General features: G+C 38.8%; 1 protein-coding gene across 2 annotated transcripts; it reads right to left on the bottom strand.

Annotated features, from left to right (window-relative positions):
* Nucleotides 1-12649: 12649 nt before the first annotated feature.
* On the bottom strand, nucleotides 12650-15815 carry LOC110611155 (protein DETOXIFICATION 18). 2 transcript variants are annotated; one of them, XM_021751303.2, is made up of 7 exons: nucleotides 15267-15804; nucleotides 14242-14786; nucleotides 13970-14056; nucleotides 13806-13862; nucleotides 13325-13563; nucleotides 13097-13215; nucleotides 12650-12892 (listed from the first exon to the last, which is right to left on the bottom strand). In XM_021751303.2, exons 1-7 carry the CDS (start codon nucleotides 15534-15536, stop codon nucleotides 12761-12763), a joined length of 1449 nt encoding a protein of 482 aa, XP_021606995.1. In that variant the 5' UTR covers nucleotides 15537-15804; the 3' UTR covers nucleotides 12650-12760. The 2 variants fall into 2 exon arrangements, with proteins under 2 accessions (XP_021606995.1, XP_021606996.1); XM_021751304.2 differs by lacking the exon at nucleotides 12650-12892 and having other exon boundaries at nucleotides 13289-13563; nucleotides 15267-15815.
* Nucleotides 15816-25011: the final 9196 nt, after the last annotated feature.

The raw sequence follows: 25011 nt of genomic DNA, 5'->3' as shown, positions 1-25011 counted from the left end.
AAATATATTATTATCACTAATCGGTTCGGTTCGGTTTTTTTGGTTTTTTCTGATCAAAATCGAACCGAACCGAAATAACCCAAATTTCTAAAATTAAAAACTGAATTGAACCGAAATGTATAAAAACCGAACCAAATTTTCAAATCGATTCGGTTCGGTCGATTTTTTCGATTTGAACCAAATACTGCTCAGGCCTAGGCACCTGCAGCTCCGATTGAGTCTGCATGAATTTATATTGGGTAAACTGTAATTTTGTCCCTCTGGTTTAGTGAAATGTAACCTTTCGTCCCTCTGTTTTAAAAAACCTTTAATTTAGTCACTGTGATTTTTAAAAACTATACCATTAGTCCCTCCCGTTAGATTTTCAGTTAAATCACCGTTAATTTTAGTTAAAAAGACTAAAATACCCATTCTCTCTCATTCCTCTTCCTCTTCTCTTCTTCTTCTTCTTCTTCTTCTTCTTCTCCTTCCCGATCTCCTTCTTCTTCTTCCCATTCTCTCTCCTTCCTCTTCCTCTTGTCTTCTTCTTCTTCTCATTCCCGATCTCCTCCTCCTCCTCCTTCTTCTTCTCTTTTCCGATTTTCTGTGATTTTTTAGCTGACCCTCGTATTTATTCCTTGCATTTCTTGAATTTCTCTGCCGGGTTGTTGATATTTTGAAGTGGTAGTGAGGATTGTGTATACTTCTGTTTTTATTGCCTTCTGTGCTTGTAAATATTCCTTCTCAGGTTAGTCAAAAAGTTTGCAGAGTTCTTTTTACAATTGGGCATCATTTTCTGCTAGTTAGCTTTCTTTTGATTCCTCTGTAGTTCTAGCTGGCCATTTACGTTTGTCTCCTGTCAAACTCTCAGCTTTGAGCTAATCTGGGTTTCACAGCTTCTGAATTTTTATTTTGTAATCTGGGTTTCGATTCTTAAAATTTAACCATTCTTCTCTCTTTGTTCTTCTGGTCATGGTGAATAATTGGGGCTCTGTGTTGTTCATCTGGATTTCATCCATAATGTGTTTGATATATGTTTCCTTAGGATATAATCCTGTAGACGACTACTTGATAGATTGTGGATCCTCCACCAATAAATCAGTGGGGGGCCGTGTATTTGTAGCTGATCAATTTTTTTCCAATCTGCTTTCAACCCCACACATCACTTTTGCAAATGCTAGTTCAAGTCCCAACTCATCAGCCTATGACCCTTCTCTTTTCCAAACTGAAAGAATATTCAATGAGACTTCTTATTACTCTTTTTCAGTAAATAAACCTGGAAGACATTGGATTCGCCTTTATTTCTTTCCATTTATGTTTAGAAACTACAATCTCAGCACTGCCAAATTCTCTGTTTCTGCTCAAAATTTCACCCTTATTCATCCTCTGACGGAGGCAAAGGCTGTAATACCCGGCTAGAATCCGACACCGGAATGCCCGTCGTCCGGTGGAATCCGGGGTATTGGAAATCTATAGAAGGGTAGGATTTATGTTTCTTCTTAAGTCTTATGATATGTTTTCAGGTTTTGAAGTTAAATGGATTTGCGGTTTGAAGAGAAAGGTCCATGGGGACTTTTGCCACGTTCGGCCGCCGAAGGTAAGTTCGGCCGCCGAAAGTGCCCAATGTTCGGCTTCCGAAATTCAGGTTCGGCCCCCGAATGTTGCATGGTTTTGCATGTGATTCGGCAGCCGAAGCTGAGTTGCTCAGCCAGCTATTGTGCATTCCTTAGTCAGCATGTTGGACAGGTGTTATCTCCAAATTGTTGCCAGAAGCTTGGCCACGTCCCCCATGACTCATCTGCAAGCTTTTTAGTAGCTCATGCAGAGGTTTGTTGTTTTTCTAAGGTTTTGACGGTTGTGAAGTTAAAAAGTTAAGTGTTTTGAGTTTAGTGAGGTTGAAGAAAAGTTGATCCATTTTCTTTGTTCAGATCGTTCCTCTTCTTGTTTACAGGAGGTGCGTGAAGATCTTGAATTTGTTTTAATGGTTTATAGAAGTTTTAGAGAGGTTTGGTTAGAGATGATGCATGCTTAGGGTAAAAAGGGATGTTTTTGATGGTTTATGCATGACAACATGATTGTGTGTTCTGTTTGATGTGTTAGTTGGGGTTTTAGGTAGTTTTGGACCCCTTTGTACATATACTTGAGTATATGTGTGGAGAGGAGTTGAAGTATGCATGTTTTGAGAGGTTGACGGAGGAGCTTGTTTGCCATCGGGGCTGAGTTCTGGATGAACTCAGGTTCGGCAGCCGAAGGTGCATTCGGCCGCCGAACCTCTTGCATGGTGGCTTTGGCCGTCACAGCTTGCCCCCGAAAGTTTTGATGTTTAGCTCTGTTTGGGGGATTCGGCCGCCGAAGGTGCCGCCGAAGGTTAGAGCCTTTCGTCTCTGGAGTGCCTTTTGGCCCCCGAAACTCGCCCCCGAAAGGGTTCGACAGCCGAAAGTGGAAGTTCGGCCGCCGAAGGTGCTTGAGTTTCGTCTCTGGAGAGGACTTTCGGCCGCCGAACCTGCCGCCGAAAGTGTTCTGTCCAGCTTTCCTTTGCCTGCTTTGCATGGATGTTAAAGTGAGTTTAAGGGGATTCTTGGGAAGTTTAATAGAGTTGGTTAGAAGCTAGTTTGGTCCCTCATTTGCATTTATCTGTATCTGTACAGACTAGAGGAACCAGAGAGAGCAGCAGTGAGTACTGCTCCAGAGTTTTCAGAGCCTGCAGAGTCAGTCCAGTTAGCCAGAGGTGAGTGGAACTAAACTTAACTCTTTTGCTTGCACAATGGAATGTTTTAGCATATCTCATGCATCATGACTATGCTATAGGTTGATTGCATTCGTATCCACGAATATGTTGCATTGCATCTTTATTTGATGATGTGAGTGAATGCTGAATGATCCAATAGTCTCAGACAGGAAGTCCAGGAGCCTTTGACTACGCCCTGGCAGGTATAGAGAAGTCCAGGAGCCTTTGACTACGCCCTGGCAGGTATAGCAAAGTCCAGGAGCCTTTGACTACGCCTTGGCAATGGTAAGTACAGAGGTGTTATATACACATATATCTATATGACAGGAAGACCAGGTGCTCGATTCTACGCCCTGGCACAGAGTTACTAGGACTATGTGGTGACAGGTTTACTCTTGATGTGGTTTGTCTGTGTTATGACGCATTCCATGAGATCATATGTTACTGGATTGTTTTACTGTTCTACTCACTGGGCTATAGAGCTCATCCCACTCCCTTAACCCCAGTTTTGCAGGTTCAGTGTACAGTGTACAGGGACAGTCCAACAGAGTACAGAAAGAGTAAAGAGATTTGTAATAGCGTAGAGTGGACATGTAATATTTACGAAATGTAATAGTTGTGTATAAAGTTAGAAATGTGCTTGACTTAGTGATGTATGTTTTGTACATGATCTGTATATGTATATATGTTTTCCTGTATGTGAAAACCAGGCTTAACAGGTATGAGTTAACCCCTCTAGAGCAAGCTCTAATCAGGGGTACAGAGTACAGAGTACAGAGATAGTGCATGCACAGGTTAAGCCTTGGGTCAGAAAAGAGTTTTTATTTTCACAGAAAATGTATGATCATGTATGAGTTTTACAGGTACACAGAGAGTATAGCAGGCTTGCTACGGGTTCTGGCGGCCTTAAGCCGACCTGAATCCTAGCGCCGGTGATGGTCCATTTTGGGGTCGTTACAGATTGGTATCAGAGCCCTTGGTTCACATGATCGGACCTATAGAGACAGTGTTGGGCTCATAGACGGTTAGAAGTGGTCAAGCACAATAGGAAATCATGTCCACTAGGATAGGGTCTTGAGTCCTATCTGTTTCATGCTATGAGTTATGCATGTGCCTTATGGATATGTGATGTTTATGTGTGCTAAAGTGCTCTATGATATGTTGTGTTTTCCAGAGAGGAAAGATGAGAGGAACTCGTCGATCAGCTCGATTGACTGGAGTCCCACCAGATAGTGAAGGACCAGCTGCTCGTCCTCCTGCATTGCCAAGGGCAAGGTCTCAGAGATCTAGCAGGGAAGGTACGTCAATAGACCCTAGAAGGTCTGTCGACGAGAGCAGAAGAGGTACAGCTAGGGGAGAAAGATCAGAGGAAGCTATGGAGATTGACCAGTCTAGAGATGATAGCATGGGTATAGGCAGATTTGAGGAAGGTATGGGAGAGTCACTGGGAGGCGCTCAGACCTCAGGTTTTGGCTATCCAGAGTATCCGATGGGAGGTATGTCGGAGTACTCTAGTTTTGTTCCATATCCTCCTTATATGCCTTATATGCCTTATCCTTATTACCCACCATATCCTATGTATCCATCCTCCCCTACCCATCCAAGTGCAGCATACCCAGAGCCAAATGACCCAGTACCACCACCAGAACCAGTAGCCCCTGTTGTTGACAGACATCAACCTAGCTCATCTGGAGGTAAAGTGCAAATGACGGAGTACTTGAAATTAGATGCTCCTAAATACAACACGGGAGATGATCCATTTGAGTACCTCAGAGCAGTTAGGATGATAACCAGTGAATTGGGAGCAGATGATAGGAGAGCCATTGAGATGGCAGGTTTCATAGTAAAATGCAAGAAAGCCAGAGAATGGTTCAAGAATTATGTGGAACCTAGAATGGACAGCATGTCATGGGGAGAGTTCGCCAATGAGTTTGCAGGGTGGGCTTTTCCTGACAGTTCCAGGGAGATGAAAGTCATAGAGTTCGAACAGTTGAGACAGACAGATGAGATGAGTGTTGATGAATTCACAGATAAGTTCCTGGATTTGCTTCAGTACGTGGGTCAAGCCTATGATACTGATCAGAAGAAGGCAAGGAGATATACTATGAGATTGCATCCTAGGTATTCTTCCTTGATTCTTCCAGCAGAAAAGGAGAGTTTCCACACCATAGTGGACGCAGCCAGGAAAATGGAAGCTAGTGCCAATATTCAGAAACAGTCAAAGGCACAAGCTTCGGGTTCTAAGGCCCCCAGTGCAGGCACTTCAGGCAGCAAGAGATGGGACAGAGCAAAAGGAACAAAGAATAAGTTCTGGAGTACAGTGAAGTCAGGTCTGGGAATAGGCAGTGGCTCAAGCTCTGGCACAGCTCCAGTCTGCAGAAGATGCGGAAAACCACATGGAGGAGTTTGTCGGTTGGGATCTACAGCTTGTTTTAGATGTGGACAAGAAGGGCATATTGCTCGGGATTGTCCTCAGGTGACTTTTGCACCATCCCAGCAGATGAGTTCAGGCAGTGTGGTACAGCCAGTTGTACGGCCAGCAGCTCCAGTCATGCCTCAGAGTAGTGGCAGAGGTAGAGGGAGAGGGGCAGCCTCTACTTCAGCAGTAGGTTCCCGAGGTGGAAATCCGGTAGCCCCAGCACGGATTTTCACAGTGACACAGGAGGAGGCTAACATATCGAACACAGTGGTGTCAGGTAATCTCATCATTGGGTGTTCAGATGTGTATGCTTTGATGGACCCCGGTGCTTCTCATTCCTTTATTGCTTCGAGAGCCATAGAGAGATTGGGTTTGATCAGTTCTGAGTTAGAGTATCCTCTCTGGGTCAGTGGACCTAAATGTGACCCATCAGTGGCAGTGTCAGTCTGTCGTTTCAGTCCAGTGTTTATAGAGGGTAGATACCTTCCAGCTAACCTTGTGGTTCTAGATTTGATGGATTTTGATGTCATTCTAGGGATGGATTGGTTATCTACATATAGTGCTACTTTGGACTGTAGAGAGAAGATAATGAGTCTCAGAGACCAGGATGGGTCAGAGTGTGTCTTCAGAGGAGACAGGAGAGGTACACCCAGAGATTTGATTTCAGCCCTTCAGGCTCATCGTTTGCTTAGGAGGGGTTGTCAGGGGTTTCTAGCTCATGTGAGAGAGCTAGACAGTCAGGCGAGGGAACCAGCCGCAATACCAGTAGTCCAAGAGTTTCTCGATGTGTTCCCAGACGATTTGCCAGGACTACCACCTGAGAGGGAGATAGGGTTTGAAATTGAATTGCTGCCAGGTACCAGACCTATCTCTATTCCTCCCTACAGGATGGCGCCAGCAGAGTTAAAAGAGTTGAAAGAACAGTTGCAGGACTTGGTAGATAAGGGTTTCATCCGCCCCAGTACCTCACCTTGGGGTGCTCCAGTGCTCTTTGTCAGAAAGAAGGATGGATCCCTCAGACTTTGTATTGACTACAGACAGTTGAACAAGGTCACTACCAAGAATAGGTATCCTCTACCTAGGATTGATGATCTATTTGACCAGCTAGCTGGAGCAGGTTGTTTCTCGAAAATAGATATGAGATCCGGGTATCATCAGTTGAGAGTCAGAGAGGCAGATGTGCCTAAGACAGCTTTTAGGACCAGATATGGGCATTATGAGTTCTTAGTGATGCCGTTCGGGTTGACTAACGCCCCTGCAGCATTCATGGATCTCATGAACAGAGTTTTCAGTGAGTTTCTGGATCACTTTGTCATTGTTTTCATTGATGATATTTTAGTGTATTCCAGAGATGCAGAGGAGCATGCCCAGTATCTGAGGATAGTTCTGCAGACACTGAGAGAGCATGGGTTATATGCCAAGTTCTCTAAGTGTGAGTTTTGGTTGAGGAGCATTTCCTTCTTGGGACATGTGGTATCAGCAGAAGGTATTGAGGTAGACCCCAAGAAGATAGAGGCTGTAGCTAACTGGCCCAGACCCACGACAGTGACTGAGATTAAAAGCTTTCTGGGACTGGCAGGTTACTACAGAAGGTTCGTTCAGAACTTCTCAAAGATAGCAGCTCCGATGACCAAACTGACTCAGAAGAACCAGAAGTTTGTCTGGTCAGACCAGTGTGAAGAGAGCTTTGAGGAGCTCAAGAGAAGATTGACTACAACACCAGTGTTAGCTCTGCCTGTGAGTCATGAGGACTTCACAGTGTTCTGTGATGCATCTCGAGTGGGCTTGGGTTGTGTTTTGATGCAGAGTGATAGGGTGCTAGCTTATGCTTCTAGACAGTTGAAGAAGCACGAGTTGAATTACCCTACCCATGACCTAGAGATGGCAGCAGTTATCTTTGCACTTAAGATGTGGCGACATTACCTCTACGGGGTTAAATGCGAGATCTTCACCGATCATAAGAGTTTACAGTACATCTTGAGTCAGAGAGAGCTGAATTTGAGGCAGAGAAGATGGGTGGAATTGCTCAGTGATTATGATTGTAAGATCCAGTATCATCCGGGTAAGGCGAATGTTGTGGCAGACGCCCTAAGCCGGAAGTCACTAGGCAGTTTATCCCATATAGCAGTAGAGCGGAGATCAGTTGTGATGGAGCTTTATACGCTCTTCGAAGAAGGATTACAGTTAGAGTTGTCTGGTACAGGTGCATTGATCGCACAGATGAGAGTGACACCTGTGTTTCTGGAGCAGATTGCACAGAGACAGCATGAGGACCCTGAGTTGATGAAAATTGCCAGGACGGTTCAGTCAGGCAACAGTGCAGAGTTCAAATTTGATAGCAAAGGGATCCTTCGTTATGGGAGTCGACTTTGTGTACCAGATAGGAGCAGTATGAAGGAAGACATTATGAGGGAAGCTCATAATGCAAGATATAGTGTTCACCCAGGAGCCACCAAAATGTATCAGGATCTGAAAAGGATTTATTGGTGGCCAGCCATGAAGAAAGAAGTGGCGCAGTTTGTGATAGCTTGTGAGGTTTGCCAGAGGGTGAAACTAGAGCATCAGAAACCAGCCGGAATGCTTAATCCATTACCGATTCCAGAGTGGAAATGGGAGAACATAGCTATGGATTTTGTAGTGGGTTTACCAGCAGCGTTCAACAGGATAGACTCTATATGGGTGATTGTGGACAGACTCACGAAATCTGCTCATTTTCTTCCCGTTCGGAGTAACTATTCTGTGGATAAGTTGGCACAGGTATATCTGGATGAGATAGTGAGATTACATGGTGTTCCAGTGTCGATAGTCTCAGATAGAGGACCTCAGTTTACCTCCCGCTTTTGGCGAAGTCTGCAGAGTGCATTGGGCACGAGATTAGAGTTTAGCACTGCTTTCCACCCACAGACTGATGGACAGTCAGAGAGGACCATCCAGACCATAGAGGATATGCTTCGACTGTGTGTGTTAGACTTTGGCGGTTCTTGGAGGCAGCATCTACCTTTGGTAGAGTTTGCCTACAATAACAGCCATCATGCTAGCATAGGGATGGCTCCTTATGACGCTTTGTATGGGAGGAAGTGCAGATCCCCTGTTTGCTGGGACGAGATAGGAGAGAAGGCTCTTGCGGGGCCAGAGTTAGTAGAGATGACCAGTAGAGTGGTGCCCATGATCAGAGATCGAATCAGGACAGCTCAGAGTAGACAGAAAAGTTATGCAGACGTTCGCAGAAAACAGTTAGAGTTTCAGGAGGGTGGTATGGTATTGCTGAAAGTGTCTCCAATGAAAGGAGTGGTTCGTTTTGGGAAGAAGGGTAAGTTAGCGCCACGATACATTGGACCCTTTGAGATTTTGCAAAGGATTGGAAATGTGTCGTATAAGTTGGATTTACCTGCTTCTATGGAGAGAATTCACCCGGTATTTCATGTTTCTATGCTACGGCAGTTTGTGTCAGATCCAAATCAGGTGTTGAGTGAGCCTGAGGTGGAGATTCTTACAGATCTCACCTATATAGAGCAGCCAGTGCGGATTCTGGACACGCAGATCAGACAGCTAAGAAACAAGGAGATTCCGATGGTGAAAGTTCTCTGGAACCACCATAATCTAGAAGAGTGCACCTGGGAGACGCGAGAGTCGATGCTTCAGCAGTATCCATATCTGTTTTGAGGTTAGTTTCCTTCTTTTAGTATGTTTATGGTTTGTTTTAGGAACATCCGAGGACGAATGTTCTTAAGGGGGGGAGAATGTAATACCCGGCTAGAATCCGACACCGGAATGCCCGTCGTCCGGTGGAATCCGGGGTATTGGAAATCTATAGAAGGGTAGGATTTATGTTTCTTCTTAAGTCTTATGATATGTTTTCAGGTTTTGAAGTTAAATGGATTTGCGGTTTGAAGAGAAAGGTCCATGGGGACTTTTGCCACGTTCGGCCGCCGAAGGTAAGTTCGGCCGCCGAAAGTGCCCAATGTTCGGCTTCCGAAATTCAGGTTCGGCCCCCGAATGTTGCATGGTTTTGCATGTGATTCGGCAGTCGAAGCTGAGTTGCTCAGCCAGCTATTGTGCATTCCTTAGTCAGCATGTTGGACAGGTGTTATCTCCAAATTGTTGCCAGAAGCTTGGCCACGTCCCCCATGACTCATCTGCAAGCTTTTTAGTAGCTCATGCAGAGGTTTGTTGTTTTTCTAAGGTTTTGACGGTTGTGAAGTTAAAAAGTTAAGTGTTTTGAGTTTAGTGAGGTTGAAGAAAAGTTGATCCATTTTCTTTGTTCAGATCGTTCCTCTTCTTGTTTACAGGAGGTACGTGAAGATCTTGAATTTGTTTTAATGGTTTATAGAAGTTTTAGAGAGGTTTGGTTAGAGATGATGCATGCTTAGGGTAAAAAGGGATGTTTTTGATGGTTTATGCATGACAGCATGATTGTGTGTTCTGTTTGATGTGTTAGTTGGGGTTTTAGGTAGTTTTGGACCCCTTTGTACATATACTTGAGTATATGTGTGGAGAGGAGTTGAAGTATGCATGTTTTGAGAGGTTGACGGAGGAGCTTGTTTGCCATCGGGGCTGAGTTCTGGATGAACTCAGGTTCGGCAACCGAAGGTGCATTCGGCCGCCGAACCTCTTGCATGGTGGCTTTGGCCGTCACAGCTTGCCCCCGAGAGTTTTGATGTTCGGCTCTGTTTGGGGGATTCGGCCGCCGAAGGTTAGAGCCTTTCGTCTCTGGAGTGCCTTTTGGCCCCCGAAACTCGCCCCCGAAAGGGTTCGGCAGCCGAAAGTGGAAGTTCGGCCGCCGAAGGTGCTTGAGTTTCGTCTCTGGAGAGGACTTTCGGCCGCCGAACCTGCCGCCGAAAGTGTTCTGTCCAGCTTTCCTTTGCCTGCTTTGCATGGATGTTAAAGTGAGTTTAAGGGGATTCTTGGGAAGTTTAATAGAGTTGGTTAGAAGCTAGTTTGGTCCCTCATTTGCATTTATCTGTATCTGTACAGACCAGAGGAGCCAGAAAGAGCAGCAGTGAGTACTGCTCCAGAGTTTTCAGAGCCTGCAGAGTCAGTCCAGTTAGCCAGAGGTGAGTGGAACTAAACTTAACTCTTTTGCTTGCACAATGGAATGTTTTAGCATATCTCATGCATCATGACTATGCCATAGGTTGATTGCATTCGTATCCACGAATATGTTGCATTGCATCGTTATTTGATGATGTGAGTGAATGCTGAATGATCCAATAGTCTCAGACAGGAAGTCCAGGAGCCTTTGACTACGCCCTGGCAGGTATAGAGAAGTCCAGGAGCCTTTGACTACGCCCTGGCAGGTATAGCAAAGTCCAGGAGCCTTTGACTACGCCCTGGCAATGGTAAGTACAGAGGTGTTATATACACATATATCTATATGACAGGAAGACCAGGTGCTCGATTCTACGCCCTGGTACAGAGTTACTGGGACTATGTGGTGACAGGTTTACTCTTGATGTGGTTTGTCTGTGTTATGACGCATTCCATGAGATCATATGTTACTGGATTGTTTTACTGTTCTACTCACTGGGCTATAGAGCTCATCCCACTCCCTTAACCCCAGTTTTGCAGGTTCAGTGTACAGTGTACAGGGACAGTCCAGCAGAGTACAGAAAGAGTAAAGAGATTTGTAATAGCGTAGGGTGGACATGTAATATTTACGAAATGTAATAGTTGTGTATAAAGTTAGAAATGTGCTTGACTTAGTGATGTATGTTTTGTACATGATCTGTATATGTATATATGTTTTCCTGTATGTGAAAACCAGGCTTAACAGGTATGAGTTAACCCCTCTAGAGCAAGCTCTAATCAGGGGTACAGAGTATAGAGTACAGAGATAGTGCATGCACAGGTTAAGCCTTGGGTCAGAAAAGAGTTTTTATTTTCACAGAAAATGTATGATCATGTATGAGTTTTACAGGTACACAGAGAGTATAGTAGGCTTGTTACGGGTTCTGGCGGCCTTAAACCGACTTGAATCCTAGCGCCGGTGACGGTCCATTTTGGGGTCGTTACAAAGGTCAGGAGAAATGGCTGAGGCTCCGAGAGCGGCGGTGAGCCGAGGAGCTCCGATTGGAAGAAAAGGAGTCATTAGTGGACGAAGCAGAGGAGGATTTCGTAATGGGGTTCGATTGGTGGTGGACCTGAATGCGGAAGTGGCCATTTGGGAGGAAGCAGCCATTTGGGAGGAAGCAGGTGAGGTGAAGAAGCTGTTATGGGTATTTTAGTCTTTTAATTAAAATTAACGGTGATTTAACTGAATATCTAACGGGAGGGACCAATGGCATAGTTTTTAAAAATTACAGTGACTAAATTAAAGGTTTTTTAAAATAGAGGGACGAAAGGTTACATTTCACTAAATTAGAGGGACTAAATTACAGTTTACCCATTTATATTTTATGAATAATAATAAGACAATTTGATTATTAATATTGATAATATAATTAACTGACCATCCCATGTTAGGTTAAAATTCAAAATAATAATCTAAATTCTCAATTTATGACATATATATAATTTCAATTGTTAATCTAGAAGAAAATACATCCTAAATACATTTAATTTATAATAAGACATACAAAAAGTATTAAATTAATATAAAATTGAGAATAACATTGTTAAAATAATATTTTATTAGTAAAGCCAACGGCTCCGAGACATGAAAAACACTCCCACGTGCGAATATTTCAAAATCGAGTACGAGAATAACTTAAAACAAAATATACATCCATGCACGTCAGTTTCATGTACAACGATTCTTTGCATAACAATCATTCGTAATATGTTTTTTTTTTAAAAAAAAAAAAAAAAAAAAAACAGAAAAGGGTAATCGAAAAGTAAGAATAATTTGAAAATAGAAATGTGCTATTTGAAGGAATGGTTAGCACGTGGAATATTTGAACAAAACCCAAAATTTTATGAGAGTTGGTCTATGGTGCATGTGATGAGAACAACCTCAGTTTTCCATGTAGAAAGCCTCTTAATTTTTTAATTTGTATTTATTAATTTTTTTTTATTCACAAGCCCATTATAGTACAAAGTCATATAGGCCCAACAAATAAAATCCTAGGTTAAAATGGGGGATCCGACCCATGATGCCTTGCTATCTGGCCATTTAATTTTGCAGCATTGCTTGCCATCAACCATGGCCGACAAGTTTCTCATAAGAAAGAAGTGCAAAAGGAGATGTTGGTATCAAAAGCAAAAGGCTAAAGAAGCCATCGAAAAATCCAAAAGAAAACTTGCTAAAGCACCCATTGTCCAAGGCCCTCAATATGTCGAGAGGGGAAGGAGAAAAACCAAGCTTTAGAATTCAATGAGGGCTAAACAGAGCTCCCTCCTAAAAACAAAAGGAGGTCTATGAGATTTTCTTAGAGCACAATTATCTTATTTATTAAAGGTGCCATATCACAAAATATTATTTTGATATAAATTCAACTATTTACATTCTAAAATAAAAATCAATAAAATCATATATTTTTTTAAAAATAAATCTTAATAGACCCATTTTCTTGTTTGACATTTGGAACCTTAAAAATTGATCACTAGTTATGTCTAATAAATTTTCCAAATACCAAGGGTGTCTCCTAACTTTGTCTTGGATCTAATTTTATTAGACATTCTGTGAAGTGTTGCAATCATATGAGTACAATGTTTTCTTCATCTGTCCCCTTAAGAAGTTCTGTACTACTCCATTTTGTCCGCATTGTCATCAAAAAGAAGGTAAAAGCTTGGCAAGAAAGGCCGCAGATTAAGCCAATCCACAGACCCTGTAACAAAAAATCCAAACCTCTGTAAAATTAAGATTTGATTGAAAGTATCATAAAAATTTTGATTAAATGCATGTTTATACATAATTTAAGTTAAATTATTTTTAAAATTTAAATATTTAGTGTCTAACACATAAGATTCAAATGGGAGTATGCTCATTTGCCTTTAAAATTTTTGCAATGTTAAATATGAATTTGTTATACCTTAGCATATAGCTGCAACTTGAATCCAAGAAGATAAGATAATGGAATGCCAATGAAGTAAAAAGTTGCCAAGTTAGCCCACACAGCCAAGTGTTGCCATCCACATCCTCTTGCCACACCTGCAGCTTCAAAATCTCACTTGATATAATAATTTAAGCAAGAAACCTCAAAGAACAAACTTTTTATGATTACCCATGTATGTGGAATCGCCTGAGAACTCAAATTAACCTGATAAGACACCTGAAACTGAATCAAGTGTAATTGAAATGGCAAGCAAGGGCAGCATCGATTCAAATTCTTTTGTTATTACACGGCTCTCACTGAACAAGTTGGTCCAGGTTTTGTGACCCAAGACTAGACTCAACACGAGTATCAGAGCAAGAATCAAAGAGAGTTTGAGAGTCACAGCTACTGCATTCTTGGCTCGATCTGGGTTGCCTGCTCCCAGTTCATTAGAAATCCTTGTGCTGTCAAAGGAAGTCTCCGTAGTTTCAATCTCAAAAATAAATTAAGCATATGGTTTCCATATCTTAGGTGGGGTGTTTTGGGTTAGTCTATTGGCTGAGATTAGTGTGATTTGGTTTGCTAAGTTTTTCATATTCTTTTTATTAACAAATTTTCTGCTTATCAGAAAAAAAATATATATAATTAAGCAGGTGGTTGAGAATGTGGAAAATGAATATTGAGTATAATTATTTTATCAGCTAACCTTGCAGCTGCACTGAGACCATCGGCTAGCATGAAGGCAACGGTTTCTGCATTCACACTGGATACGCAAAAAACCCATAAGACGATCAGACTTGAAAATAAGAAATTAACAGCCATTTGGAATGAAGGGAAGAACATTAAAAGTCTAGCTAGAAAAACAAGTACCACATTGAGAGCAATGAAGTACTGATTTGGGAGTCAGGCATCAATCCTGCTAAAAACACCAGAATCTCGGTAGCCCAATCGTCCAAGCTGCATAGGCATTGGAAAAATGTTAAGTTCTTTGAAATGAAGTAGAAAACAGGAAATATTTTTATCGGCTCAGACCCTTAGCTACCCCTCACTCGAAACGTTTTAGGTCGGATTAACGATTTCAGTTCATGAAAAAGCACATCTAAATTCAGACCATATAAGATAACATATTTGACTATGTTTACCAAACCATTGCAGCAGAAGGCAGGGCCAGTTTTAAGGTAATATGAAGGTAATGGAACGATTCGAATGAAAATCCACACCATGTGTGCTCAATCTTCTTTGCAAAAAGCACATACATAGCCAAAACAAAGAATGATATCCATAGTGAAATTGAAGCTGCCAATGGAGCTCCCTTGAAACCAAAATTTGCACAATGAACCAAACCATAAGTAATGCCAATATGAATAAACATGGGTATCGCTGAGCATAGGACAAGAGGCACAACCACAGATTGTGTTTGAAGAAACCTCATGATGTTTTGCAGAAAGCCATATGCAAATAACCCAGGAATCAGATACTTAATGTAAAGGGCAGCTTCCTTAGAAATTTGAGGATCTTGATTTAGGATGATCAAAATTTTCTCTGTATATAGCCATAGTATGGAAATGGTAATAGAGAAGAAGAAGGATATGATGCAGAAGGCTTGCAGATATAGTCCCAGCATGTTATAAGCTTTTGCACCAAAGCCTTGACCGCAAAATGTTTCTAGGGCTTCACTTAACCCTGCCTACAGCAAAGAAAATGAAGAAGCATAAGAATCAACGAGGAGCAGGGCACAGATAATTGTTAAAGGACAACTTTAGGAGATTCTACATTATTAATACATCCATGTAATCTTTATTCATATTTTTGTTTGTGCTTCAAATTTAAAATTTTTTTAATGGTATTAAGATAAATTTGCATGGATTTCTTTCTTTGGGGGTGCTAGTAGCTGTCTTTTGATCTTTTTTCTATTTTCTTTGGGGCTTCAATATGATATCTTTTGTTAATTCTGAATTCAGCTATCCGTATTAGTTATGCGTTATCAGCTATCAGCTCTATTCAATGGTTAATGAAATTGATATAATAACAATTAAGAAAATAAGTTGCAGAAATTAAAATATCAAGTTTCCTAATATTTTTTTTTTCTTTTTGGGTTTAAAAAATATGTAAGAAATGAATAGGCTAAGTAAAATTGATTGAAGCTAGAGATAGATTATGAAGTTACCGTAAAGTTATAACCAGTGATATTGGCCCATGAAAAAGCAAGGGTGGCAGCCGCGAGCTCAAGGTCTCCAAGGCGACCAGCGAACATGACAGATACTAGAGATATTGAGTAATAGAAAAAAGTTGTAAGGATCATTGGCAGAGAAACCAACATCTGCTTCTTGGCCTCTTCCACATCCAACACATTCTTCCACCACCTTCTCCTGCATCTCCCACTGTCTTTTGGTTCTAACAAGGGTGTTGCTTCTAGATTAGTTTCCTTTGGCGACATCTTTTTTACTCAATTATGTTTGTCTAAATTGAGATGACGAACCAACTATTGGTGAAAGAATGGCCGAAGCTATATCAATACTTCTGTTCCAATTATATAAATATGGAAATAATTTTTCACAATTTACACTAACTACTCATTTGGCTGTTGGGGGTTTTTTGGTAAGACTTTTTGGTGGGCTTTTTGCCTATTAATGAAAAAAATTATTTTCCAGACAAGGTAAGTGTAGAGATGACTGCATTTTATTATTCTGGTTTGACAGATTTTTAGCATTGATTCCCTCCATTAATTAAATTTTAATAATTCATGAAATTTAAATATTATTGTTATTTTAATTTATTAATTTTAAAAATAATTTAAATATTTATAATTAAAATATTTATTTAATATTGATATTATAAATAAAATTAATATAATATAATAAAAATAAAAAATGAATTAATTCAATGCCTTAACCGTAAAAACTAGGATTGTGCAATCGATTGAATTAATTTCAAACTGAATCCAATTGGAAAAATTAAAATTGAATTTTAAAAATATTGAAAATCAAAACAAATCGATCAAATCGATAAAAATCAATTTAATTCAGTACGATTATATAAAAATCAAAATTTATAAATTTAATACGTTTAGAATTGAGCTATTGGCTGGATTGGATTAGAGAAGGGGAAAGAGGTTGGACTTGAATTGCTGGCTGGGTTGGACAAGGATTAGTATAACAGTATATAATAAAATTAGTTAGTTCGATTAACCGGTTAACGTTTAAACCAAATTGAAAATTGAATAATCTGAAAAATATTAACTAAATCAAATCAAATATTCTAATTAACCGAATCATTGAACTAAAATTGATCAATTCAATTTTTGGATTTAAACCTGATAAATCTGATTTTCCTCTTACTCCATGATAGGTCTGGTTTTCTTCTTACTCCATCATATGGGTCTCTCAATATTCGATTTGATGAAAGGACCTGCAAAATAAGGAAAGATGGTCATGGGTCTACCGGGGATGCCCCCGGTGGATACCCTCAGACGTTCAAGTCAGATTCATAAACTAGTATAGTATAGATAGGGCAGAGTTGCAGAGAAAAATAAAGTAAAAATCTAGAGCTCCCTGAGGAAGCCGGAAGAAGCAGACCCCCTAAAGAAGATCCCCTCTCCTTTTTTACCTGCTCCTGACGTCTCCCGCCTCCCTGCTATTATGCTACCTGCCTATGTCACTCAGGCCCGTACGTACGGATGTGTCAGACCCCTCTCCATGCCAGGCGGCCATTTAATTCCCCCGGCGCGTGCGGGCTGGGCTGTGAAGTGACTGGACCAGCTCCTCTCCCTCATATCACATCACCGGACTGGGCTTCTTCCTGCTGGGTCTAGGCTCGCGGATAATCCATCCGGCCCGGCGTGTCTGGGTCGAGGCCTGAGATGCTGAGTTGGTCAGTCTAAGGAGGGCTTGATGGGCTTTGGGCCATTGTTCTCCTCTTGGGCTCGACCTCGCCCAGGGTAAAGGAAGCCCGGCGGTCATCAATTGCCCCTTTACCTCCTTGGCAATTATTACAAGAGTGGCGAGGGGGTATGTAATACCCGGCTAGATTCCGGCATCGGAATCCCTACCTTCCGGCGGAATCTTCGCTGGAATCTGGAATTCTGATGATGCTAGAGTCCTCTAGAGGGGTAAAATGTGTTTCTAAAATGTTTTCACATGATTTTATGGTTTTAAATGGAAAAGAAATTGAGTTTCGAAAAGAAAAGGCCAAGGAGGAAGGACCCAGGTTCGGCCGCCGAACATGGGGCTATTTCGGGAGTGCTTTAGGCCTCCGAAAGCTTTGAGGGCATAAACCAGGTTCGGCCGCCGAACATGGGATAGTTTAGGAGGCACTTTAGGCTGCCGAAGGTGGTGAAGTTGCGGAAGCAGCTTAGGCCGCCGAAGGTGGTTGACCGGCCACCTATAAAAGGCCCTCAGACCGAAAATGGGCGAGTTTTCTCCCCATTCTCGAGCTCAGGTGTGTTCACGCCCTCCTTTGGCTGATTTCATGTTTTTCCTTCAATCTCCCAAGGTTTTTATAAGTTTTATGGTTGTCTTGAAGAGTTTTAAAGCTTAGATCGAAGTTTTGGAGCTTGAAGATCTTTGGAGCTTGGCTTCTCCATATCTTCAAGTTAGGATCGTACCAACCCTCGATCTTCAAGAGGTAAGTGTAGATCCTTGCTTTTCTTTACGTTTAATAAAGTTTTAAGTAAGTTTTAAGGAAGTTTTAATGCTTGAGTATGGGTAGATAAGCATGTTAGGGTTTATGTGGGTTTTATGCCCAATGTATGTTTATGTGATGTTATGTTGAGAGGTTTAAGTTAGTTTGTGCCCTATATGCATGTGGGAGTGTGTTTGCATGTTTGGGAGAGAGCATGTGAGGTTTTGGGTGGTTTGGAGGTTGGTTTTGCTTGTGACGGATTCGGACCTGCTATTCGGAGGGAACCAGGTTCGGCCGCCGAAGGTATATTCGGCTGCCGAACCTGCATGGAAGGCAGCTTTGGCCGCCTAACATGCCCCCGAAGGCCAGGACTTTCGGATCTGTGAGAGGCTTCGGCCGCCGAACCTGCAGCCGAAGGAGCCAGACTTTCGGCTCTGGAAGGACTTTCGGCCGCCGAAAGTGCCCCCGAACCTGCATGGCTTTCGGCTCTGGAAGGGACATTCGGTCGCCGAAGGTGCCGCCGAAAGTGCCCTGTCCAGCCCTTTCATGGTTGTTTTCTATGCATGTTTTGAGATTGTTTGAGGGGGTTTTTGGGGAGTTGTTTATGAGTTGTTTAGAGTCTTGTTAGATTGTGTTTGACACCTCATTCGAGTCCATCTGTGTAGGATCGGATCTGAGGGACCGAGGAGGCCAGCAGTGTTAGCTGTTGCAGAGTCAGTCCAGCGTTTGCCAGAGGTGAGTAGAACTAACTCAAATGTTTTAAGCATGTTTCACGCATCATGAATACCGTGTATATGTAGTAGGTTGCTTGCATTAGAAATCACGAATGTGTTGCATTGCACAATTTGCTGTTGATGTAGATGGACTAAGGCTGTAATACCCGGCTAGACTCCGGTATCGAAATTTCTACCGTCCGGTGGAATCTCGGATGTCGGAACCCTCTAGAAGGGTAAAATCATATTTTCATAAAATGTTTTAATGTATTTATAGTTTTAAGTAAGAAAGAAATTGGGTTTTAAATGAAAAAGACCATGGAGACATTTCCAAGTTCGGCCGCCGAACCTCAAGTTCGGCTGCCGAACGTGGGATAGTTAGGAGGGCACGTTAGGATTCTGAATGTGGCTCATGTTCGGCCACCGAACATGCATGCGTTTTGGAGTCGCCTTTGGCTTCCGAAGGTGGCCTGGCTAGCCACCTATAAAAGGACCCATGGCCGAAAATGGGCGAGCTTTCTCCCCTATTTTCGGCCAACGGTGAGTCCATGCTCTCCCATGGTTGGTTTTGTTGATTTTCCTCCAATCTTTCGAGTTTTAACAAGTTTTACCTTGGTTTGAAGATATTTGAGCAAAAAGAGTGAAGTTGGTAACTTGGAGACCCCAGGAGCTCGATCTCTCCCATCTCCGAGTTGGATCGTCTCTCCTCTCGATCTCCAAGAGGTAAGAGTAGATCCTTAGCTCATTTCATATTTTAAACAAGTTTTATGAAAGTTTATGGGGTAGAAATGCATGTTTAGGTTAATATTGAGTTTTTGGGTTAATGTTGAGTTTTTGAACAATGTGTGTCGTATATGTATGTTTGATGTGTTTTAGTTGGGGTTTAGGATAGTTTGAGGCCCCTATGAGCTTATGTATGTGTGTATGCATGTTGAGGAAGTATTGGTTTTGAGTTGAATGGTTTGGGAGGCAAATGTGCATTATGGAGGCTGAGTTCTGCCCTTTGGAAGAACTCAGGTTCGGCAGCCGAAGGGACCTTCGGCCGCCGAACTTGCCTGTGGAGGCAAGCCTTTGGCTGCCGAACCCTACCCCCAAAAGTGGACTTTCGGCTCTGAAAGGGAGTTTCAGCCGCTGAAGGTACCGCCGAACATGCATGAGTTTCGTCTCTGGAAGGAACCTTCGGCCGCCGAAGGTGCATGACTTTCGGCTCTGGAGGGACTTTCGGCCGCCGAACCTGCAGCCGAAAGTGCCCTGTTCAGCCTTCCTTTGCATGATTTCAGTGATTGTTTTAAGGTTTTTTAAGGGGTTTTTGGGAAGTATCTTAGAGTCATGTTCATGTATGTTTGGTCCCTCATTTGAGTCCACCTGTGTAGGTTCGGACCAGAGGAACCGAGGACCCCAGCAGTGAGATAGCTGCTTCAGTGTCTTGTCAGAGCTAGCCTGAGGTGAATAGAATGACTCTTTATGTTTTAAAGTAAATAATGAAAGTTTTAACATGATTCATGCATCATGAATGCCATGAGATATGTTAGGGTGCTTGCATTAGAATTCACAAATATGTTGCATTGCATATTATGTTGTTGATGTGGATGAATGTTGGATGATCCTTTACCCCGCACTATGATATGATATGTCATGAGATAGTGATGATACGGTATGAAAGACCAGTGAGGCCCATTCTACGCCCCTGGCATATTGGAATGTTATGTTATGTTAATATAAGAGAAAGACCAGTGAGGTCCATTCTACGCCCCTGGCACTATTGGAATGTGTAGTGGGCTATCGGTGACAAGTTCATCCTTGATGTGATTTGTCTGTGATGTGATGCATTCCATGTTAGCATATGTTTTAAATGTTTTTACTATTTTGCTCACTGGGCTCTAGTAGCTCACCCCATTCCCTTACTCCCCCAGGTTGCAGGTACGGGATAGAATCAGGAGATCAGCAAGAATTCTAACTAACAATATTAACCAATACAATTTAAAGATTCAATAAATAATATTTTGCATGTGTAAATTTCTCCAAGATTTTTCAATCTATAAAATACATGATCTTTTTCTTAGAAATGTCTGTGCTAACATTGATAATAAAATTGTCATGACAATACTTGAATTTTAATGTTATGTAAGCAATTATCAAGATATCTAAACTCAAAAAAGTATACTTTAATTAAATTTAGCATTATTATTTACATGCAAAGCATATCTTTTAATAATCTATGAAATCCTTTGTGTTCAATAATAATTAATAAAAAACAATTGCCAGTAACTAAAGGCAGTCTTAAAATTCTAAAGCAAAATAATAAGTATACACAGCAAGAGGCAATTTTGAACAGTTGGAGTCTTTTCACCTGACCTCTTCCGCGATCTATTTTTCATCATTTGTTGTGCAGTCCATCTCGCCTATTTGTTGTCCAGTCAGAGAGCTGTCCAATCTACCTAACCTGCTTTATTTTTTCTCGCAGATCCTTCTTTTTTATTTTATTTTATTTTTTATTTATTAATTTTCTTTCTAATTTACTAACTTGGGACTCTATAGCCGACCTGCCCATCTAACATTTTCAACATATATACGGCTAGGGGTGAGCACTATTTGATTCAAACCGAAAAAATCAACCGAACCGAATTAATTTTAAAATTCAGTTTGATTTTTTATTTAATTCGGTTCGGTTCGGTTTTTAATTTTAGAAATTTTGGTTATTTCGATTCGGTTCGGTTTTGATCAGAAAAAAAAATCAAAAAAATCGAACCGAACCGATTAGTGATAATAATATGTTATTTTTAATAATATAGAGAAATTAAATTATATTAAAATTAAAATATTTTAATTAAATTTTAAAAACTAAAAATAAAGTGTAAAAAATAAAAAATTTATTAAAAATCGAAACCGATCAAACTGATCCGAATCGAACTGAATCAGACTGGTTCGGTTCGATTCGGTTTCTGACCAAAACCAGTTCGGTTTGATTTTCATAAATACTAAAATTTTTGTTTTTTATTTATTTGGTTTTGAATCGAACCGACCGAATGCTCCGCACTATATACGGTCGACCTCACAATTTCAACAAATATATACATCACTTATTTTATTTATTTTATTTATAGAAAATATTAAAATTTTATACTTATAGATAAGTATTTCAATCTGAAATTTCACTTCACCAGATTTCAAAGAAAAAATTAGTAGTAATAAAATTCAATAAATAATATTAAAATAAACTATATGAAAGACTATCAAAATATAATCCTGAACATAATGAATCTTTCTTTTCAGCTGGGTTATTGTAAACCTCCAGTTTTCTTTTTGTTTAAACTTTCATACCTTCATGTGGATCTCAATGGGTGAATTTAGGAACTTTAGAGATAGTAAAAATCTCTTTCGTTCCCACAGACGACGCGAATTGATAAATCTGATTTTTCTTTTACTCCATGATAGGTCTGGTTTTCTTCTTGCTCCATCATATGAGTCCATCATATGGGTCTATTAATGTTCGATTTGATGAAAGGACCTGCAAAATAAGAAAAGATGGTCATGGGTCCACCGGACATGCCTCCGGTGGAGATCCTCCGACGTTCAAGTCAGATTCATGAACTAGTGTAGTATAGATAGGGCAGAGTTGCAGAGAAAAATAAAGTAAAAATCTGGAGCCCCCTGAGGAAGCCGGAAGAAGCAGACCCCCTAAAGAAGATCCTCTCTCCTTTTTTACATGTTCCTGACGTCTCCCGCCTCTCTGCTATTGTGCTACCTGTCTATGTCACTCAGGCCCGTACGTACGGATGTGTCAGACCCCTCTCCATACCAGACAGCCATTTAATTCCCCCGGCGCGCGTGCGGGCTGGGCTGTGAAGTGACTGGACCAGCTCCTCTCCCTCACATCACATCACCAGACTGGACTTCTTTCTGCTGGGTCTGGGCTCGCGGGTAATCCATCCGGCTCGGCGTGTCTGAGTCGAGACCTGAAATGCTGAGTCTAAGGAGGGCTTGATGGGTTTTGGGCCATTATTCTCCTCTTAGGCCCGGCCTCACCCGAGGTAGAGAAAGCCCGGCGGTCATCAAAACTGATACATGCTCTCCTATTGATAGCCGGTGCTACTTCAAGCATATAAATACGGGAATCATTTTTAACAATATCCACAGTTTTTAAATTCTCAAAATACGGGAATATTTTTCACAATATCCACACTTTTTAAATTTTCAATTCATCATGTAACATTTCACATTTTTTCAACTTATTTTATGAATTTTAAAATTTTAAATACACTTTTAAATAATTTTATAAAAGTAAATAATTCAATATGAAAAAAATAATTATTCTCAATATAGTAGTTTTAATTCATAAATTTAAATATAACTTAATTTTTGAAGAATAAGAAATAAATTTTAAAAGAAAAGTAAATAATTAAATGTATGTAAAAATCTCATCTTTTTAAAATTTGTTATATTATTTTGAGGTGATATTGTTTTGTAAATTAATAAAATTTGATAATTATTTCATATAGTTTATACATTATTAACTTTATTTAGTATATATGCGTATAAATGACATTCACATATTAATTTTTCTTGATAATGTTTTGATTTGTAATTCAAAAAGTCTCTGGGAGGAAAGTGCAATTAAATGTTGGACTTAAATGTAATATTTCTAAAGTTTGGAGTGAAGTTGAAATTTTTGAAACTTTATAACTGTAGACCACGTGGCATCCTCTTTACCTCAACTTTTGGCACATGTAAAATATTTTCTCGGGGTTTTGGAGTCGGAGCAGCGAGAGAGAAATGAGTGGGGATAAAAAAATATATGACTTTATTAATAATTATAATAATTCAATTAATTTTTTATTTTATTTCTAAATATAATATATCTCTAATAATGTTATTATATTTTACAATTAAATTTAAACAAAAAATTAATTAAATTAAAAATTTTAAATAATTATAAATTAATTTATTATTTTTTATCAATTAAGAAGGGTAATTTATAATAAATATAATTATAAGTAGTTTAGATAATGTTGTTATTTGCTCTTCTCATTTTTACATATAGTATAAATTATATGTAAAATAAAAAATATATAAATTTATTAATAATAATAATAATTCAATTAAATTAATATTTAATTAAATAATTTTTTATTTTATTTCTAAATATAATATATCATACAATTGTGATTTTTGGTGTAAGATACTAATTTTTATATTTTTATATATGATTTTTTGTTTAATTTATTATTTCTTAAAAAAATAATTTACGATATAATTTTAATAAATAGAATTTAAATATAAATAAAATTTTAATCAAGAATATCTTCAATCAATTTAAACTTATATAGACTACTAATATAATTAAATAATTAAATTAAAACTTTTTAAATAATAACAAACTATAATTATTTTTTAAAAAAATATTATAATTTATTTTATGATAAAATTTGAATATAAATAATTTAAGTATTAAGATGTTTCTTTTATGATAAATTTAATCAACTATAGTTAAGAGATTTCTTCCATCAATTTGAATTTAAATAAAATATTAATATAATTAAATAATTAAATTAAAACTAAAATTACAATAAAATATTTACGTACAATAATTATCAATGTCAATATTAAAAAATAAAAAATAAAAAATAAAAATTGTGTTATATAACTTCATTCAAAAAAATATCAATAACCTTTTTCTTCTTAATGAAATGAGTTTATTTTTGAGTCAAATGCTTTATTCTTATTTCTTGATTATAGGAACTATATATTTTTTAAATTAGATAAAATTAGTTTTCTAGTAAACTTTAATAAATATGTAAAAAAAATGAGAATATTTTTAGTAAATTTAAAATGAATAATTTTAATTTTTTTTATTAAAAATAAATAGTTTTGAGTTGATATATGAGTAAAGGGTTATAAAAATCAATAGTAACTATTGTATTTTATAAATTATAGTTTAGATTAATTAATAAATGGTCGATTTAATAATTATTAGAGGTCGGAAAATGACATTAATGGATTAAAATTTTTTACAGCTAGATTTAATAATATTTTAAACTTTTTATAATATGATTGTAAGTTATTATATGATAGATTTAATAATATTTTAATATTTCAAAATATATTATTATATATGTGATTGATTGCACAATTTAATTATCATAAATATATAAAATACACACACAATACACGTTTATTTAAAAAAAAATTATTTAAATTTTTATAAATATATACACATTTAATGCTTTATATAATTTATTCATTTATAGTTCAGTTAGTTATTAAAATATTTTTTTGACATGAGAAAGATGAATTTTTCAGTCATAATTTAAAAAAAAAATATTTGAAACGTTTTGTATAAATAAAAATAACATTAAAGAATTATAAACAAATAATAAAATATTTAGATAGATGAATTTACTTTATGCAAATAATTTTTGTTTATAATTCTTCAGTGTTAATATGATAATAAAATATTAAGTTTTATTTACATTAACAAAAACTAAATTAACCAATATATTATAATAAATTTTAATTAATATAATTCTAAAAAGCAATATTGAAAATTTAATAGAATTCTATAATTTATGATAATAAAGG

The sequence above is a fragment of the Manihot esculenta genome, chromosome 3 (genome assembly GCF_001659605.2).
Source record: "Manihot esculenta cultivar AM560-2 chromosome 3, M.esculenta_v8, whole genome shotgun sequence".
Classification (NCBI taxonomy): Eukaryota; Viridiplantae; Streptophyta; class Magnoliopsida; order Malpighiales; family Euphorbiaceae; genus Manihot; species Manihot esculenta.
This window is presented reverse-complemented; position numbering and strand designations above follow the sequence as displayed.